At 36.8% G+C, this 18,716-nt stretch overlaps 1 protein-coding gene across 6 annotated transcripts in view; it reads left to right on the top strand.

The window, feature by feature from the left end:
- LOC115918226 (mucin-19-like) overlaps positions 1 to 18,716 on the top strand; it is an 87,743-nt gene that overhangs the window by 1,601 nt on the left and 67,426 nt on the right. For all 6 annotated transcript variants that reach the window (XM_030996532.1, XM_030996547.1, XM_030996542.1 and 3 more), the window contains exons 2-7: positions 8,167 to 8,289; positions 11,872 to 11,985; positions 14,818 to 14,937; positions 16,108 to 16,221; positions 16,993 to 17,106; positions 18,071 to 18,184. In XM_030996532.1, coding sequence (XP_030852392.1) covers positions 8,167 to 8,289; positions 11,872 to 11,985; positions 14,818 to 14,937; positions 16,108 to 16,221; positions 16,993 to 17,106; positions 18,071 to 18,184 — 699 coding nt within the window. The remainder of the gene's footprint in view (positions 1 to 8,166; positions 8,290 to 11,871; positions 11,986 to 14,817; positions 14,938 to 16,107; positions 16,222 to 16,992; positions 17,107 to 18,070; positions 18,185 to 18,716) is intronic.

Here is an 18,716-nt window from a genome sequence, read left to right as displayed (position 1 = left end):
ATGGTCTGTTAACTATCGATTGAAAAAAAGATAAATGAATAGATTAAACATCAAAATAAAACGTCTCATCCTCACTCGGCAAGCAGAACAGAAACAATTTTAATTTCAAAGCATTTCGAAAACGGTCTAATGGCTCAAAAATGGAGATGTCTAATCTGTTTTAATCACATCCAGAAACCCTATAACACAAGCATCGAAAAAACCTCTCGGCGAATTAAGATTATTCTCTTCGTTTTAGAATCACTATAATACGGAGACTCCCCCTATTATTGCCATTGTTGCATTTGACCGGTCTTGATGGTAGGTATTACTTCGTGAATAGTGTAAAAGAAACCTCTCAAAAATACTCTACTGAGAGCTGAGAAAGAATGTACCTGGCAATTGCATGGGTAATAATAATTGCATGGTTCTCTGGAAGAACAGGATAAATGCTGATGAGGCTTTGGGGTTTACCTGAATAAACAAAATGATTATTACATTTTTCCTGAAAAGATCTACAACATACATGTATCTCGTGTTTGTGACTGTCCCCTTGATATTATTACTGCAATCTTTATAATCCTCAATCTTCAATAAGCTACATCAATTTCGCTATACATGTCTCGTAAGCTGCTAATTTAGATATCAGTAAAAAGCTCTTCGATTTACACGGTATAGTAACGTACGTGTAAGTGTATGTATTCGCTGTCCCACTGAGCGTGAACCCACATGGGTGTATTTGGTGGCCGAGTCATTTGGATTGTATCGATCCGTATTGATCCATCCCTCTTATTTGAATGCGTTAAAGCTTTACACAAGTCGGCTGTCTGTTACATATACAAAATTGATACGATGAGACACATGCTATAGAACCATCAAAAGGCGACGTGTACTTCTAATGAATAGTAAACATGTTTTTTTTTCTCCGATTATAAGCTACACGACTTTGACTTTGAAAAAAACTAATATCGCAACATTTCCCTCTATAAGGACCTGCTCCGTAAAAGGAGAAAGAGATAGAGATAAAGACAGAGAGAGGAAGAGAGAAAGAAAAAAAAGAGGGGATAGAGAGAGAGAGAGAGAGAGATAGGGGGAGGCAGGATATCGTTGAAGTTTAAATCATAATTATGTTTGAATTCTCACCACGTTATTTTTACATCTAAATTAGATAGTCAACACGGGACTGCAGGCAAGATTAGTATAAAAACGATTAATATAGGGTCTACATCTCCGTGGGTTTTTAGAAATTCATCATTTTGTCTCTTGCTTCACTCTCTCTTTCTTTTATTACTCCCCCCTCTCTCTCCCTCTCTCTCTATTTCATACTCTACCTCTCTTTTTTCATATATGTTATCTCTCTCTCCCTCCCTCTCTCTAACTATTACTCCCTCAACTCTCTTCCTATTATTATTCCCTTTTTACTCCATCTCTCTTTCTCTCCCCTTCTCTCTCCCTCTCTCTCTCCTTCTCTCTCTCTCTCTCTCTCTCTTCCTCTCTCCCAAGGAAGGTATATTATGTGTATGCGTGATGCATGTAAGAGTCTGTTTTAAATGATGAGTGAAAACGATTCACTCTGTTTTGACGTAGGCTTACTTCGTTTTAAAGTTTGGATAATTTGGGGCTCATAATTACCAATCTATCATAATTACCAATCAATCTTGTGCGGCCATGTTGAATAAATAAATTTATTTGGAAGATCATCTCTAAACTCATATTACCCCAGTGAATCTGAACTCCACAATACCCCTGTCACCTCTGTATGTCCTTCACTCACGTGCGACCAAGCTAGATTATCCTACCCTTCCTGAAATCGATTTTATTTTAAGACCGACCGCAGGAATGTATTAGCCCTGTCGTAGTAAAACTGTGATCGAAATGGGCGCGGTTTCTTTAAAGAATGAATGAATTGATTTGCTACATTTGGTAGAACGAATGAATGAGTCATCAACCTTCAATATATGGATATCACTACACGCTGCATAAAGTTCTTTCATTCATTTAGTTTTCCATTGAAGGAAACTGGAGCAGTACTAAATATGAATGAGTCTTGATTTTACAATATAGATAATTCGGGTTAAGTAAACTGCAGAGTAAAACTTGTTTTTCCTTGTACGTGTGAGATCCTAAAGCTCGTATCACGTTAAAAAAAAAAAAAATATATATATATATTTTCTTCCATTTTCAAGATAATATAACATGACAAGATATGATAACATGACAGTATAAGATAATGTGACAAAAAACTGTCTTAATCAATTATGTGAAATTCAGTGGGTGATACATTTAAACGTAAATTAAAAAGAGAGGGTGAAAAAATTAAGACCACGAATCGACTGCTCTCTCAAGCCCATTGTCCATGAGGCGTCATTCTCTTTGCGTCATTAGGGACTTTTAGATTTGCACAACGACAACGTGGATTGCTACGATCGACGTCCTTTTAGTGCACTGCCTTGAATGGACGTCACACGTATCAGTCCACGCAAATCTAAAAGTCCCTATTGCCTGCGCTAATCAAACCTGTGAAGAAAAGTAGTAGAAAACATGCCAGTAATTAAAAACAACGCTTGCACTTTTCATTCGCAGTAATTTCTGTACGTTATTACTCTCTCGTGGTGCGTCAAAGGCCGGGACAATCATTGACGGAGTGCTATGTCAGGCAAACGACGACTCTTGTATATTTCTAATATAAATATTGTCTTGGAGATTACTTCAATAACACTTGTTCAAATTTTAGGGAACCACATACAATAAACTCTACAGGGAAGAAGCTACAGATTTAAATGATCTTAACAATGAATATTAAAAGCCATTTGGAGTAAAAATTGATGTTGATCTTTCAATCATTTGATCTTGATCCTTCAATCACTTGATAATAATAATAATAATAATAATAATAATATTCCGCTTTTATATAGCGCTTGATACATCTACGATGTCTCTAAGCGCTTTACAGATATACTATTACCCCAGTCATTGGATTCAATAATTGCCCGCACACACTGTGTACAATCTCCACTCCCTGGGGATTATTCCAGCCATGCAGGTGTTACTTGACGCTCAAAAACTGTTTGACCAACAATCGCATCCTACCGGGCACAGGTATTAAAATGAGCATCCTACCGGGTACTCATTTTAAATCATGGGTGTAGAGTAGCAGATGCAGGTTAATATCTTGCCAAAGGATATTAGTGCCGTGTCGGGATTCGAACCCATGACCTTCGCATCTCCAGTCGAGCGCTGTAAACCACGCGGCCATGGAACACCTGTGGGCCAACACCCCAGTGTTAATGATAATGCCGTTCATGAACGCTAACATACACGTAGACTAATGAAGACAATACATATTCCTTTTGACCTTCGCCTTTGACCTTCACATTCTAATCTATGGCTCTTCCTTAGCCCGTGTTAAGGTATTTTATGCAAATTGTATTAGCTGAGTGTGTGAGGGGGTGGGGGGGGGGGGGTTATGTCCCCCTAAATGTTTCCACTGGTATGAAACCCATTTCCCCCCGTAATCATTTTTCTTGATGAACCTAAAGTTTTCCGAGGATTGGCTATCATAGCAGCAACAACGTATTTTGCACGCAATCTTCATTCTTACTATGAAATTAAACAAAATCACATCATTACAGGGAAGTTATATGAAGTTTTGATATACAGCTAGCTCCAGCCCAATGATTGCCTAACACAGCAACATATGATGTTTACAATATGAACTCCATAATATTATATCGGAATGCTGTAAAATGATTACAAACGTATTAAATATGTCATCGCCTAACTACAAGTGGTCTCATCGACATGATCGAGTAGCCTAATGTGATGTGGAACTGGCAGTTATTGCATAATTGCATTAATATGATTACTAAGACTTGTTATAAGCCTAAATAACGATTGTTTCACAAAGAGACAATTTACCTGTGAAGTAGGCCTCAACATCAGACCGAACTGTGCTTTCTGTCCTAATCGTGTTCATGTATATATTTTGCAAAATACTTCCAACATTTATTATTTCTTGATTCCTTTTCATGAAAGTGAAATCTAACCAGCAAACGTGTGCAGCTCACATCTCATGGGCTCTTACATTACATCTCTTCAGTAGAGTTTTCGCATATAAAATCGAATTGGCGGCAAAAGTTGACTAAACACAATGAATTATTGTACTTTATTTACCATTGTGATCAGCAAATCTTTCTTTTCATGCACACAACTCCGGCGAATACAAGTACTCCAGTAGTATAAACAGACAGTAGTTGGTCCTACTTTCCTTTTATTTTCTGGAAGCACAATCAAAGTTTTGTTTGATGCTGCATAATGAGATGACATACTGCGCATTCCTGTGGCTGATCAATCTAAGGGCGCGTTCATGCTTGATTTTGACGGCCAGAATCAGGCATCTGTTACGCGTTTAGTTTAAAACACGATTGCGTTCATGCTCACTTTTGTAGAATCACCGAAAAACGGCGATCACGATCGCCGATCGTAAACTCACAAAAAGATACGTTTACAATTTGTAAACGCGTTTAAATGGGGTCAACGCACTGACCTCTAGTGGGTCTTCGTAGCATGCGCACACAGGTTTGCGAATCCAGCTGAAGGCCACCCAAGGAGAATTGCCTGGAGAAGTGAGCATGAACAGTGCACCGTGGAACTGCGATTACGATGAGCGTTTACGATGAGCGTTACAAATCGCTCATTCTGGCTTCAAAATCAGGCATGAACGCGCCCTAAATCAAGGTCACTGGATAAGGAAGTTTACAGATAGCACATGGTACAAAATAACCCCAAATATACACAGATCTTTTACACATCGAGAAGTTCCACTTTGAGCATCTTAGAATAATAACTGCCAAAGGCCTAGATGTGCTTCATGAATACCTTTTGTTTGACCTCTTGAAAAGAATACTTCCACTTGCGTATCATAGAATGCACCGTTGGTGCATAAATGAAAAATGTTACATAACTTTCATTAGCGCATATCCAGTATTCATCTTTGTGGGTTTTATCATTTTGGTACAAATGACCTTTATCTGCCCATGTGCAGATTGTATTTGTAAACTCCCTTATTAAAGGTGATGCAAAGTTAGGCGTATGAGGAAGGGGAAGGGAGCTGCCGCCCTAGAAAATGTTATTTTTTACCAACATTCAGGCAGCCTGCACCTCATATTTAGGCAGCGACGTGGTCTATTTAAAACTTAAATTCTACGTAGTCTATTTTGCAGACAATTGTAACTATTATGATAAAGTAGTCATTTTTGGTATTTGGGCAAGTGACGTCAGCCACTCTCCCACCCCATTGCCCTTGCGCCTATGTTCGCAGTTCTAGCACACAGCTTGAGTCAATGAGCCATTAACGTCAGATATGTACAATCGGGGCAATTTCAAAAAGTTCGAAATACAAAGCATGAAGCATAAGCATGAAATTTAAATTAATCTAGCTTAAAAAAATTGGAGTGTATATATAGTGTAAAATTATTTCCACCACAGACTACTTTTTTAAAGTAAATCAACTTCGCCTATCAAATCCTCACCAGCTCTTTTGTCCTTTACAAACACACTCAATCCCCCGATGTCTTTCACTCCCGTATAAGACGTAGACAGCTTAATGTCTTTCTCCCTCGTTACAAGTTATAATGAGCTTTATAACAATCTTTTTGTTATTGCTTCCCGTTGCCACTTAAAAAGAAATTAAATGGGAGTCGACTTAGTACCAGATTGAGAGTTTTGTTTAAAAAGAGAAACAGATTTACACGTGTATCTACACGGGAAAAGCATATTTAGCAAGATAAGCGACCTTTACAGTCATCTTCAATATAGCAAATTATTGTAATAATTGTTATTATCATTAGTAGTAGAAGTAGTACTTCTACTAGTATCAGCGGCAGCAGTAGTAGACGTCGTCATCGAAGTCACTAAGACTGCTAAGTAATTATGATATTTGCAGTAGGAGCGATAGTTCTTGTTGTAATGAAGGAAAATAATCCGCAGATGATTCTTGTACCACTCTTTTCAATAAGACGAAATAAGGTGTAATTTCTAGTTTCTCGTTCTCTCGTTCCCTTGTTTCCCTGTTCTCTTATTTATCTATTTCGTTATTTGATATATTTGTTCTGAAATAGAAATAAATTAAGAATCTGAGGAAATCTTGAAAAACATCAATGTACTGCCTCTCCACCCTGTTTTCAGCCTCTGAAGTGCATGTATAAATTAAATTTGAAAAATATCAGAAAAAAATGTCAGATAAAAAATGTCATTCGACCGCCTCCTTCTCATTTTCGAAAAATCTGGACGTGAAACTACAAAAATTTATTTTTACTTGGCCTAAATTCTCGATTCTTATAACAGATAGGTTTTCCTCTTTTTAATTCAAGATAAATCCTTCATCCTTTTCCACCAGTCTTGAAACCGAAATAAATCAGTGTACACCTCACCACATGCAGTAAGCTACCCTCCATTGTAGTTCAAACAATGCCTACTATTTCCGAGGCCTCTTATTTCAATGTTTGAATAGACGAGGCTGAATAGGGGACACTAAGACCTACTGAATTCCAAAAGAAAGCATTTTGTTTTTCATTATAGAAACACAGAAGGAGTTCTCACGATAAACCCTCTGTCAAATAAAGAAAGCTCCGTTTGTTTCGCTTTGACATTTGATTGTGAATATGGAGAATAGGTTTTACTATCCAAGCATTGTTTGTATTATACAACTCGAGAAAGAGCACAAGGGGTATGTCTTAGCAATACTTGAGTTTTGTTTGTATGATGATTCCAATAGAGTAGTGTATGCAAGGGACATCTTGTGGAAATAATGTAATATTACATAGTGCAAGCAGTGTTTCCTTTATTAGCATTTGCGTTCCCTTTACTATGTTAGACCTCGTATACGCCCCGCCCAGTTTGAGGGTCAAGAAATAGAAGTAGAAGAATATAACGACAAAGAAGAAGGATGAGATGAAAAAGAAGAAAAAGAATGTGAAAAAAAAGGAGAAAGAAGAAAGAAAGAAAAAACTTAAAATCTTCGTAAGCGCAGACAGTCAGTCACTCTCCCCGTCAGATAACATTATTACCCTGTTTTAAAATGTATTTATGTCTTGCTACGTCACTGTTTAGTGCTGGTAATAGGATTTGAATCTACCGCCTATCTACGCATCACTAACGCTGTTTCAAGCGAGATGGTCATTACAGTATTGGTAACACTCCCAGTTCCCTGATTGGTCAAGTTATTCAGGTGATATTCAGGTCAAGGGGCGGCTTCAGGGTTTTAGTAAAATTGGGTCGTCAAATTTCCGAAAAAAATCATAGACCAGGAAAAGAAAAGTATCACATTTCTCATACTGTTTTGCCTCTAACGCTGACAGTTATATCGGTCGTTGAATATCCAATGCCCCTGTTAAATTTCCGAAAACATAGACCAGGTAAAAGAAAAGTATCGCATGTCTCAGGTTCCTTTTTATTAAAAAAAGGGGAGGGGAAGAGATTTGTTAGCTAAAGCCGTGCTGGCTTTAAAGGGGCAGAGTAGGTTGTGCCCCCAAAACATACAGTGATATCGGTCGTTGACTATCCAATGGCCCTCCTGGCCTGGAATTTCACGGGTAGCTCGCTGTTTATTTATTCATTATTTTTGCACTCGTTTGAAAAGTGGATATTCGATGTTTTTATTATTTTTATCGATACTTTGCATATGGTAGAGATGCGTGGAAGCAGAGAAAGACTTGTTTATACTTTATTATTTAGGAAACATAATGAATTAAAAAAAAATGCTAGTAGGTGCTAATAACGTGCTACCATTAAAACTATTTAAGTTAACGAAAATGACATTTTACTTGAACGTATAGTCGAGACATGCAAAGTTTGATTTATTTCTGTCCACACCTTCCTACAAACGTCCTTACTCTCATTTCCAAAGTGTGTTTTTATTTTATTTTTATTTTATTTTTTAAACTTATACATGAAGGCAATGTTATCATTGTATAGGAGGATGTTTCCAGCTGTTTGTCCTGAAAAAAACAACAACAAATCGTGAATGCACGAGCAAACAAACAAACACTAGGCAGTAGGGGCGATGTCCTGGTAAGGACGGGGTAGAAAGAAAAAAAATCAGTAGGTGGAATAGATCCAGAATACCAGATTAAAATTCATATTTTCTCAGTCATTGTTCATTCTTCATCTGCTTTCTGCTTTTTGCAGACGGTGCATCTCCCTGTCTGAGCAACCCGTGCCAAAATGACGCCGTCTGCTTCCCCTGGATCGACGGTACATCTTACGTGTGCATCTGCCCGCCTGGTTATACTGGAGCCAACTGCGAAACCGGTAAGAAAAAACCATACCTAATATATAATTTTTCTGGTGAAATTTCGATGCTACAATTAGTTCAAACAAAGCTCTTGTGATTGGTTGAAAGTTTTGCCAGCCACGCAAGCGCACAAGCTAATGAAGAAACAGGTGTATTATTAGTCTTCGGTACAGGCAAAATTTGTTGCAGTGAGAGTGAGTCATCGTTGATTTTTTTAAAAATAATTTGTTAGTTGACTATAGCCAACGTATTCCTCATTATGTTGTTAAGTATTAAAAGGTTGTTTAAACAACTATTATATGCTATAATCTCTTTAATGATCAATGGAAGGTGTGAAATGTTTCCACGTAACATTTCTAGCGTTGTCCACATTGCAAATGCCTATGTTCAGTCCCACTTGTTGAATTCTATGATACTGATCCATACAGCTCTCAATTTGTTTTAATTTCTACGCATACAGATAGATCTACAGGGTGATTAATTATCTTTAATAACATTGTATTACCATTTTAAGATTGTTATGGAATATTTGTGGTACCACAAATAGTACTTATAGGTACTGAATGTTCCATATTTGGGGTGGGAAGATTCATGGAATTTCCTTGACTCTTTCCAAGGCTCCCAGCTCAGTCAGCAAAGCCCAGAAATGTTTTGTGTGTAGGCCTATATAGGGTCTACTGAACCTTTAAAGTAATCAATGGTCTCTGTGCATGAATCCAAGATCAGGTAAAGCGGAACCAATGCTGATATACCAATGATCAATATCTGTGCTTTGGTTGAAAGTTTAAATTTAAATTTGATAAATTAAAAAAGACTAATCTAAACAAAATACAGGGCCTGACAAAATCTACTTAGATGATCTAGATCTAGTTGAATCTGTGGGGTCAGTTGAAAGACTGCAGTTACCTATTTCCTTGAGAAACAATAGCCCAAGGGACATGGGCTATAGACTGTAGTGTAGTTGCCGAGACTTGATAACACTCCCTTAATAAACCTTTTGTTATCCTGTAGACCTACTCTGTGGACTAGACATGCATTCATTTCCATAGAAAGTCACACTGTTTGAAAACTTCAGGGGTCAAAACTAAAGAGAAAATATATTTTCTTCATTTTTTTCATTTTAATGTGTACATTCATGAGTGTTTAACATTAGCCATCACAATAGAACTTACGTTTCTCATGAGGTTTTTGTTTAATGTTAATAGAATATCAGTTAAAGTAATTGGCACATTGGAATTAAGGAAGATGTTCAGTGTATCTTATCTAGCAGGACAAATTTTGTCTCAGATCATCAAGATGTGCCAAGAAAAACACATTTCAGTCAAAGACCATCTTTATTTATTAAATGACAGTTTTAACGTTTTATTCGTTTATCACCTTTTCTAGATGTCTTCCAAAAATGTCTCAAAACTCTCCTCTTTGACCATGATCAACAACGTATTCTTTGATAATTTTTATGTAAAGCGCTGTGAAACAACAGTTAGTTTGAAAGAGCGCTACATAAATGACTCTATTGTATTGTATTGTATTAAAGTTAAATTTGGATCGAGTTTGCGGAACATAAAATTCATAAGTGCTAAGTTTTAATCCTGCCCATCCAGCTGATCAGCTCAGCCTGTACTGAAATGTAAAATTCATTCATGGAACTAGTGAGAAATAATTGCAATCCCGAGTTTATCCAGTATCCTTTACAAAATCAAGACACGCATGGCACACTATTGCGCAATAGTATAATGTCCATGATTACAATAGCATGTGAATGGATGAAGCGAAGCTTTGCAATCCTTACATCCAGTTCTCATGAAATCAGGTGAAAATTCATTGACTTTATTGTCACCAAATAAAGGAAATCACTTGCCCATTTTCTATGACTTATCAATGGGGGAGGGGTGGAGGGGTAGATGTATTTATTGGATGCTCCATTGGACACGCTGTTAATTCCAACGCTATCATATGTAGAGGGGAATCCCATTTAAGGCAATTAATCCTCGTGGAAACTTGCATGGAATAGAAAATCACCATTTATGTGTAGTGTACCAAACTATACAAGGTTAAGTCTCATTGTTCTTTGGAAAAGGGGAAGAGACAAAAGGAAAAATCATACAATTAAATTGATGAATGATGATGCAAAATAAAGTGATTTTCATGCTATCCACTTCCTCATTTAAAATTTGGTATGGTCTTGTACATTGTTCTGGATAACAAGTAACCTAGACTAACTTTGATTTCCCCTTTTTTCTTTCATGAATTAAAATGATATTGAAAGCAAAAGAGAAGAAAAAACAAAACAAAGCGAAACAAAATGAAACAAATCAAACAAATTCGAACAAAAGCAACAAAAACCATCTTAGAAGGATCTCTACAGCACTTTCTGTGTGTCACGTTCTTGCTTTGAAGTATGAAGTAGATTGTGCACTGTAAAAGGTAAAGTGCAATACTGTTTGTTAGAGCTGGATAATATATCTATCAGCTTGTGCATCCTACCATACTGTGTTCTAATAGTGGAACTTTGGATGCAATATAGGGATACAGAATTTAAAGGAAATATAAACATGTAGCAGTACCCGTGGAAATCCTTGGGACTCAAGAGGGGGGGGGGAGGGGTGTAAATAGATATATAGAGACTCTCTAAATTAAAACCACCAAGAACTTTATTTGCCATTTAGAAAACACCATAAGTTCCTGATCCAACTCTATCGGCAGTTATCCAAATTAAAATAAAATCAAATCAAGAAGCAGTTTTTGGGGGACAAATGTACATGATCGTAGCTATGATAGCTACAAAAGAAAGAAAAAAGTTCAGTGTTTTTGTTTAGAGGATATGCTTTACCTCCATATGTGTATCCAACAAACAAAAAGTAACAATGTTTATTGTTTGACAAGAATCCATGATTTCTTTAATTAAATTCAGGTCAGTGACACTGATGTCAAACTGTGCATGAATTGAAGTCTAAGGCTGGAAAAAAGTAATGTACCGGTATTCAAGCTTAAAAGAGAATCTCTCTCTCTCGGTTAGGGCATGACATACATTTTGAAAGCATTCCCACGACTTCTGCAAAGCTGAACACAATTCAATTTTGTCAAAAAAGTGATAAAAAAGAAGCATTCATGTATAATTCTGCTGTCAAAGTCCCCTTTCAGTCAGGGGTACTATGCGATCATCCAACCATGATTTGTCAACACAAGGGGGGATTCCTACAATGGAAGTTTTCCCACAGCTTCCAGCTTTACTCTTCTCACCCATTCATGCGCATTGAGTAGTGATGGTTACAATGACGCCGCCCCTGGCCCTGCATATCCACGCTGACTTTGCACAGTATAACACTACTCTATTGTGGGAGTGTACTGCTACTAGTATTGCGTAAAGCAGCAAGTACACCGTTTACTGTAGAGGTCATCACGGCGAAAGAGACCCAACATGACCCACGTTCTGACCCTTACCATACCTTGAAGCGGGTGTAGGTCACCAATGGAAGTGATTGGTGGTGCCATTAGTATGTCTAGGGACTTAAGGAACAGATCATGTAGACTACTACTAACCCATCCCAGCAGTGTCCTGGTAATACTGTTTCTCTGGCTATATTCACCTGTTCTTGCAGATATCGACGAGTGTGCCAGTGACCCTTGCTTGAACGGTGCATCCTGCTTCGATTTCCCAAACTTCTACTTCTGCTTGTGCGCTGCAGGCTACAGTGGATCTCGATGTGAAATAGGTAAGTGAATAAATTAATATTTTAGCTCTCAAACGGTAGATGAAACACACTCAATTTTATTGTGCTATCTGTCATTTGTTGATAATGTTTCACTTTTATATTGCGCTTAATACACCTACGATGTCTCTAAGCGCTTTACAGATATATACTATTACCCCGGTCATTGGATTCAATACTTGCCTGCACACACTATGCACAATCTCCACTCCCTGGGGGGCATTTCAACCAGGCATTACTTGATGCTCAAAAACTGTTTGACCAACAATAACGGTCACATCCTATCGGGTACCCATTTAACACATGGGTGGAGAGTAGCAAGTGCAGGTTAATATCTTGCCAAAGGATATTAGTGCCGTGTCGGAATTCAAACTTTTTGTACTTGCACTGTATACTTGGTACCTGATAAGTATGAGGAACGGTAATATGCAAACTGTACCAGACTGGAAAAAGAAGATAAGCAAAAAGAATTTTAAAGACTTGCATTAATACATTCCCTCTTTATACTATTCCTTCATATTCATATCCTGTATTGTCACTTGTAGTTGAACCTTCTTCTTCAAGATAATCTGCCCTCTTCAATACTGAAGATTCTTGCAGATGCTGTATACTCGGCCAAATTGGGGTGTGCAGGTGGACCACTACACGGGTTTTTCCCCTACTCTTAAACAAAAAGTGCAGTGGGTTCTTAACATGCAAGGGGGGTGACTCTTCTGTACACGGGGCCCTCCATTTAACATCCTATCCGAGGGACGGGGTGTTTTCCACTTAACATAGCCCCCGTCTATTAAACAAGGGGAGGGGCACATTTACACACAACACAGGCTTCAGTCATCCGCCTGGGTGGGATTCGAACCCGAGATCATTGGTTCGACAGGCAGACGCTTTACCGACTGAGCCAACTCGCTACCTTCTTTGTACTTGCAGTGTATACTTGGTACCTAGTCATTAGTCATTACTTTGAGTTGGTAATAGTTCCTATAATATATTTATGTCTACTCTTCTCTGTAGATCCCTATATCATTCTGGAATTCCTGAACCCTGTAGGGGTTCATGAGAATGTTCCAGTTAATGAATAGAGAGACATCCAAACCTTGAGGGCATAGAGCTGTGATTGAACGCAAACTGTTCTGATCAATAGATTCAAGGATCTTGTGTTCGACTAACTTAGATCATTAGCCCTTTGTATTTTGAACAAAACAAAGTAAAGAACGTTAATGCAGTTTGATTTTTGGTCAGAATCGAACTCTATTTAATTTTTGGAGTTTTGTTGAAATCCATTTCTTTATGCACCAGGACTAGGGTGAACAAAGGTCACCTGAGTCAAGTTAATTTGATTTGTACGAAACACAGCAAGCCGTGTTTAATGGTTGATTTTAACTTGATTTATTAAACTTTGTAGCATCAGGAAGACAGTGTTCAAAACTTTCAAAGACAACACTTTTGAAAGAGAACATCTTAGAAGTGGGACCTGTCAGACAGTTTCAATAATGTAACAGTAGCTGTTTGAAGACAAAACTTTGAAGCAATTTATTTGCATTCCGGTTTTCAAAGGACTTTGCAATTGAATAGTCAAGAAAACAGATTCTCTCTAACTGATGATGCAGATCAAATAAAGATAATAACTTTTGAATAACTATAGAAAGAGATTACTTTGTTGCATACAGTCTACAGTTTCATTCAAAGCATAACCTCGATTTACATAAAGCTAGGCACTAAAGAATTAAGCAGTGGTCATTACATGGTGCCTGCGTGGAGCTGTCATTTGTTTTGAAGTTATTGTTTATATATTGAAAGATGTTAACATTTAGAATTAATTGCTCTATCAGTTCTTAGAAGTGCCAACACGAATACAATAAAGAGAAAAAGTTTGGAATCCCTCCTAGACTCTCTTCCCAATTGATAGTCTTGTTATCTGACATTTTGTACACCTGAACAGACTGGCATAGTGCATTTAATACATGGCTTCCATACTATACACAAACCCAGGTAATAAAATTAGGATAATTGACCGGTGAGGACAAGTTGTGTGTATTCAGGCATATGCATTATGCTAAAAGTATTTAAAAAATGGACAAATACAGCAAGGCTTTTACACCTCATGTCGGTCTGTATCTCAGCATGTGCCATACAGAAGGAACTTGGACTAGGGAATTCACAATATAATAGTAATAATAACAATAATATTTAATTTGTATATAACGCTTAATACAAATGTCTCTAAGCTCTTTACAAAAATACTATGGGGGCTGTTGAATAATTTGTCAGACAGTACATAAATATTTCGATAATTACTTATAATTAATAGTAAGGGATCTTAAGGGGCATTGAGTATTAAAAATACACCCCAACGGCCCATCTAGGTGTGGCAGAAAACTGACAATCACCCATCCCCTCTAGGCCTCTAGTTTATTCCTGGAAAACTTTCATCTTTCTGTGTTCCTTATTGCTAGTAATATTGTTATTCAAATCATACATTGTAGAATATGATAAAAGATAATAATGAGTGGCTGCTTGCAAGCGAGCAAAGGGTACAAGTAAAATTCAGACTTTTTTTCATATATGGTAGTGATAGTGTATTATGTATCTACTTCTGGCATAAAAATGGAGTTTATCAACTTCTCATGTTTTGCTTCTTACTCAATTTTTTTTATTAGGCCTATCAAATCATCTTGCAGGCTTCATTTGCCATTAGGCCACTGTTTTATAACCGAGTCATAATAGTTATATAAAATAAGAATTCCCTTGCAAAATACAAGTGCCAATACCCTTTTGCATCATCACAAGTAATATTTTAAAGTGATTCTCTACATTTGTAAAAATCTCTTCCTATAGATGTGAGACCTTGTAGCAGTGACCCATGTCAGAATGGAGGCGCCTGCACCGAGGACGCGACTGGTCAAACCTTTGAATGCATCTGCCCTCTTGGATATGCTGGGACCACCTGTGAATCAGGTAATTGACTGCATTCTGCTGTGAGCGTTGGGGTTTGAATGGCACAGTCTTGCACATATTTGAGTATGACAAATGCAATTTTACCAAAAATAATAAATTGTAATAGTAGTAACATTTATAAAGCAGTAATATCACTTGATACTTATGTTTCTAATGGCTGTACTTTATTGTTCTTACCCTGATATTAGCTGGTCTGCCAAATGAGCTACCAAACCAAAATCTACACAATGGTTGATGCTCATTAGTGCTAATGTAAAACAGGATGAATAGGAACAGACATTAAAAAATCGTTTTCACATGATTTTGTAAAAATGAAAGAAGTAATTATTGGTGTCTGCATCGTGTGGAATGAGGAAGAGTTACATGTAAAATGTTTTGCTTTTCTAATTTTTTTCTGCTTTCATTCACCCAGATGTTCTATTTGACAGTATACGGAATGTGTAATCTATAGCCCTCATAGCCCTGAACTTACTACCTAACTTGCAATAGATGGATTTATTAATAATTCTAGATTCAACTTATTTGTGTTTATAAACAAAAGATTAAAAATAAATAAGTAAATACAAATATCATAACTATAGGACATCATGACCTTAAATTTCATTTCAAACAATTGAGGGATTCGCTCAGTTGGAGACCATGGGTCTTGTAACTGGAAGGTCCTAGGTTTCAAACCAAGTCCCTTGGAGAGGACTTAAAGTCCTAGGTCCTCTTTTTAGATATCCTTTCAAAACAATTTCCAGAGCTTAACCAATCATTATGTTCTTTAATAAAAAAAAAGAGTACTAGATGATTTATGTTTTGACACGCATGACACGCATGATAATTATTCTTCTACAGGCATGAATGAGTGCACCAGCAGCTCTTGCCAAATTGGCCATTTCATAATGTAATCAAATTTATTGCACAAATTTTTGTTAACTGCCATTTCAATACTGGTAGTGAGAAAGCAAATTGCATGCATTACGTGTTGTTAGGTAGAGCAATCCATAATGTTTGTCCTACCTAGCAACAGTTTATTGGGGCATAGATGTTCATAGTGTTTTTATCAACTGTTACATATATCAAAATCAAACTTTTTGATGTCTTAATCAAACTTTTTTTTCATGAAATTTATTTTTTTCTTAGCTGCCATGCGTTTTTACATTAATTCTAATTGTTATCTTTCAGATGTGAATGAGTGCTTCAGCAGCCCTTGTCAGAATGGAGCACAGTGTGTGGATGAGATTGATGGATTCAGATGCGAGTGTACTACAGGATGGTCTGGTACTCTCTGTGACGCAGGTAATGATAATGGATATCCAAGTCCTATACAGTGCGTCCCAGAAAAAACGAAACTGAGAATTATTGATGTTTTATCATAACTTAATCATAATGATAATTAATAAATGACACATTTTTGTAAAGCTTAGATCCTCCTCTTTCATGTGATGCAACTCATGTGATGCATATTTCACGCATGAGTGATTAAAATCAATTTGAAGAGAGGAAACCCATAAATCATTTGGCGGACGGTATCTGAATTTCAAAGAGAAAATCAAATTTCTTGAAAGTTCAGTTTCTGCCCTTTTATATGACACCTTAATCAGGAAAAATGAGCTAGGATTTACAAAATTCTGTTTGTTTAAAGTAGTGCATGCATTTCCATAATTTGATTAAACAAATTCATTTTCATTGGCTGCCTGCAGTAGCAACAAACGGAAGTGACAAAAGGCTTAACTCCGTTTCATTGAAGATCAGCCATAGACGAAAGACTTCATGCATAGCTGATTGTCAATGAAACAGAGTTAAATTTTTTTGTCAATTCTGAGATGATACTACTTCCAATTAATTGTATATGTAGCAACTTTCTCTCAAACAGTTGTTTTTTATTACAAGAACTCAACATTTGTTATCGGAATGAATATGGCATTACATTGAACCAGTGTCGTAATAACCATACCATTTTGGTACATTGTTGTTTGTAATCTGCAGTATCTGGGCATTTTCTGTGCATCTTCTTTGCTTCTCATGGTGACAGATACCTTGTATATTTCTTTCCTGCTTGCTTTGTAGACATCGACGAGTGTGCTAGTGCTCCGTGTTTAAATGGAGGGACATGTATGAATACCAATGGTTCCTATGACTGCCAGTGTGACAGAGGGTGGACGGGCCTTAACTGTGAAACACGTAAGTCACACCTTTATCTCCTCAATGATGAGGACACTTTAGAGCCCACTGCACGCTATACCATCTTTCTGCTATCTGATTAAAAAAAATATTTAAAAAGAAAAAAATGAAGAAAAACAAGTTTCTTGAATTGGATATGCTAAAGTACGATAGTCACCCGAAGAAAATTCACGACAACTGATAATTATGAACGAATCTGCTAGCTGTGTCTTGCATGTGACGTCATGAATCTTGACGCTCTAGAGAGGATCGCTGAAGGCAGACAATCTGGATCTCAAAATTAGCATTTTTGAGAAATGACATATTTTGAAGAGGGAAGTTGTTATATTTGATCAGTAATGCTGGCTTCCCCTTCGCAATGATCTGAATTTTGCATTGATTCAAAGCACTTTTGATTCTTTGGGTGACTACTTTAATTAAAACAAATATCATCTTCATGATTGAAGTGATGAATAATGTAATGAGACATTTTGCAATTTCAACATTTTCTTGTTTCATTTACTAAATTTCAAATGGGTGAAGTTTCCCTGGTGGTGGGGGCAGATGTAATCGTGTCTGTACTAATCTGTGCTTTGTAATAGCTACTTGAAGATATCAAATGCAAATGTATTTTCATCATAAAGCAGTGAAACAAAAAGTATCATTCAAGAGGGAAAATGTGAAAAGCATCTTTGCTGATACCTTCATCATTTGATAATATTTATAACTTAGTATAACTGTGTCTATGTAAATGCCTTTCAAAGATTCTGAAACCATTGTCACCACCATCACAATACGCATATATTGTTTCCACATTTTTTATTTACTTACTTGCAAAGCGCCGTTTATAATTTCAGATAATAATGATAATAATGATAATAACAATAATAACATTAATAATAGTAATAAAAATAATGATAATGATGATAAGAATTTAGACATTCTTTTGTAGCACATAGATGACATTTTGAATTTTTGCTTACAGCTTGGGATGTTTGTGCAGTTATTCCTTGTCTCAATGGAGGTACTTGTGTGGACTTCCAGACCTTTGGCTTCTGCCTCTGCCCTCCTGGCTACAGTGGTGTCATATGTCAAATTGGTAAGTTTTTGATTCATTGTAAAAAACAGTGGGAAGATACATGTGATGAAGGGGCAGTTTCTGTTATGTTTACATTTATAAAATTATTGGCACTTGATTAGTGCAGCACTAAAATTGGCAAAATGAATTTCTGTTGAAGTAGTTGAACCAACCCCCTTTGACCTGGCAAGTTTGGGAATTTTCCAAAGACCTAGTTGATTTTCTTTACAAATGCAAGCTGAAAAACTTCTTCTATTGTCTATTTGGAGCCACTGTTAAACGGAAATGCTTTTGTGGCTGTAAATTGACAATATATAGAGTGGGATAATTCTTGATATTTCAATTATTTAAAGAGAAGGTTGAGTTCTGGGAAGACGTGAAAAATAATTTGTGAGCATTACTCATTCTTATTATGCAAGTGTGGAAGAACATCGGGTAAGACATGTTCCCTGAAAAGCATGGCTCTTCAAATGCCTTCATATTCTAAATATGCATGTAACATCGTAAAAATCGGGGGGCCGGCTTTTTACGCCACATGTTCGTGTAGTCCCAT

The sequence above is a fragment of the Strongylocentrotus purpuratus genome, unplaced genomic scaffold (genome assembly GCF_000002235.5).
Source record: "Strongylocentrotus purpuratus isolate Spur 01 unplaced genomic scaffold, Spur_5.0 spur5_contig_855, whole genome shotgun sequence".
Classification (NCBI taxonomy): Eukaryota; Metazoa; Echinodermata; class Echinoidea; order Camarodonta; family Strongylocentrotidae; genus Strongylocentrotus; species Strongylocentrotus purpuratus.
This window is presented reverse-complemented; position numbering and strand designations above follow the sequence as displayed.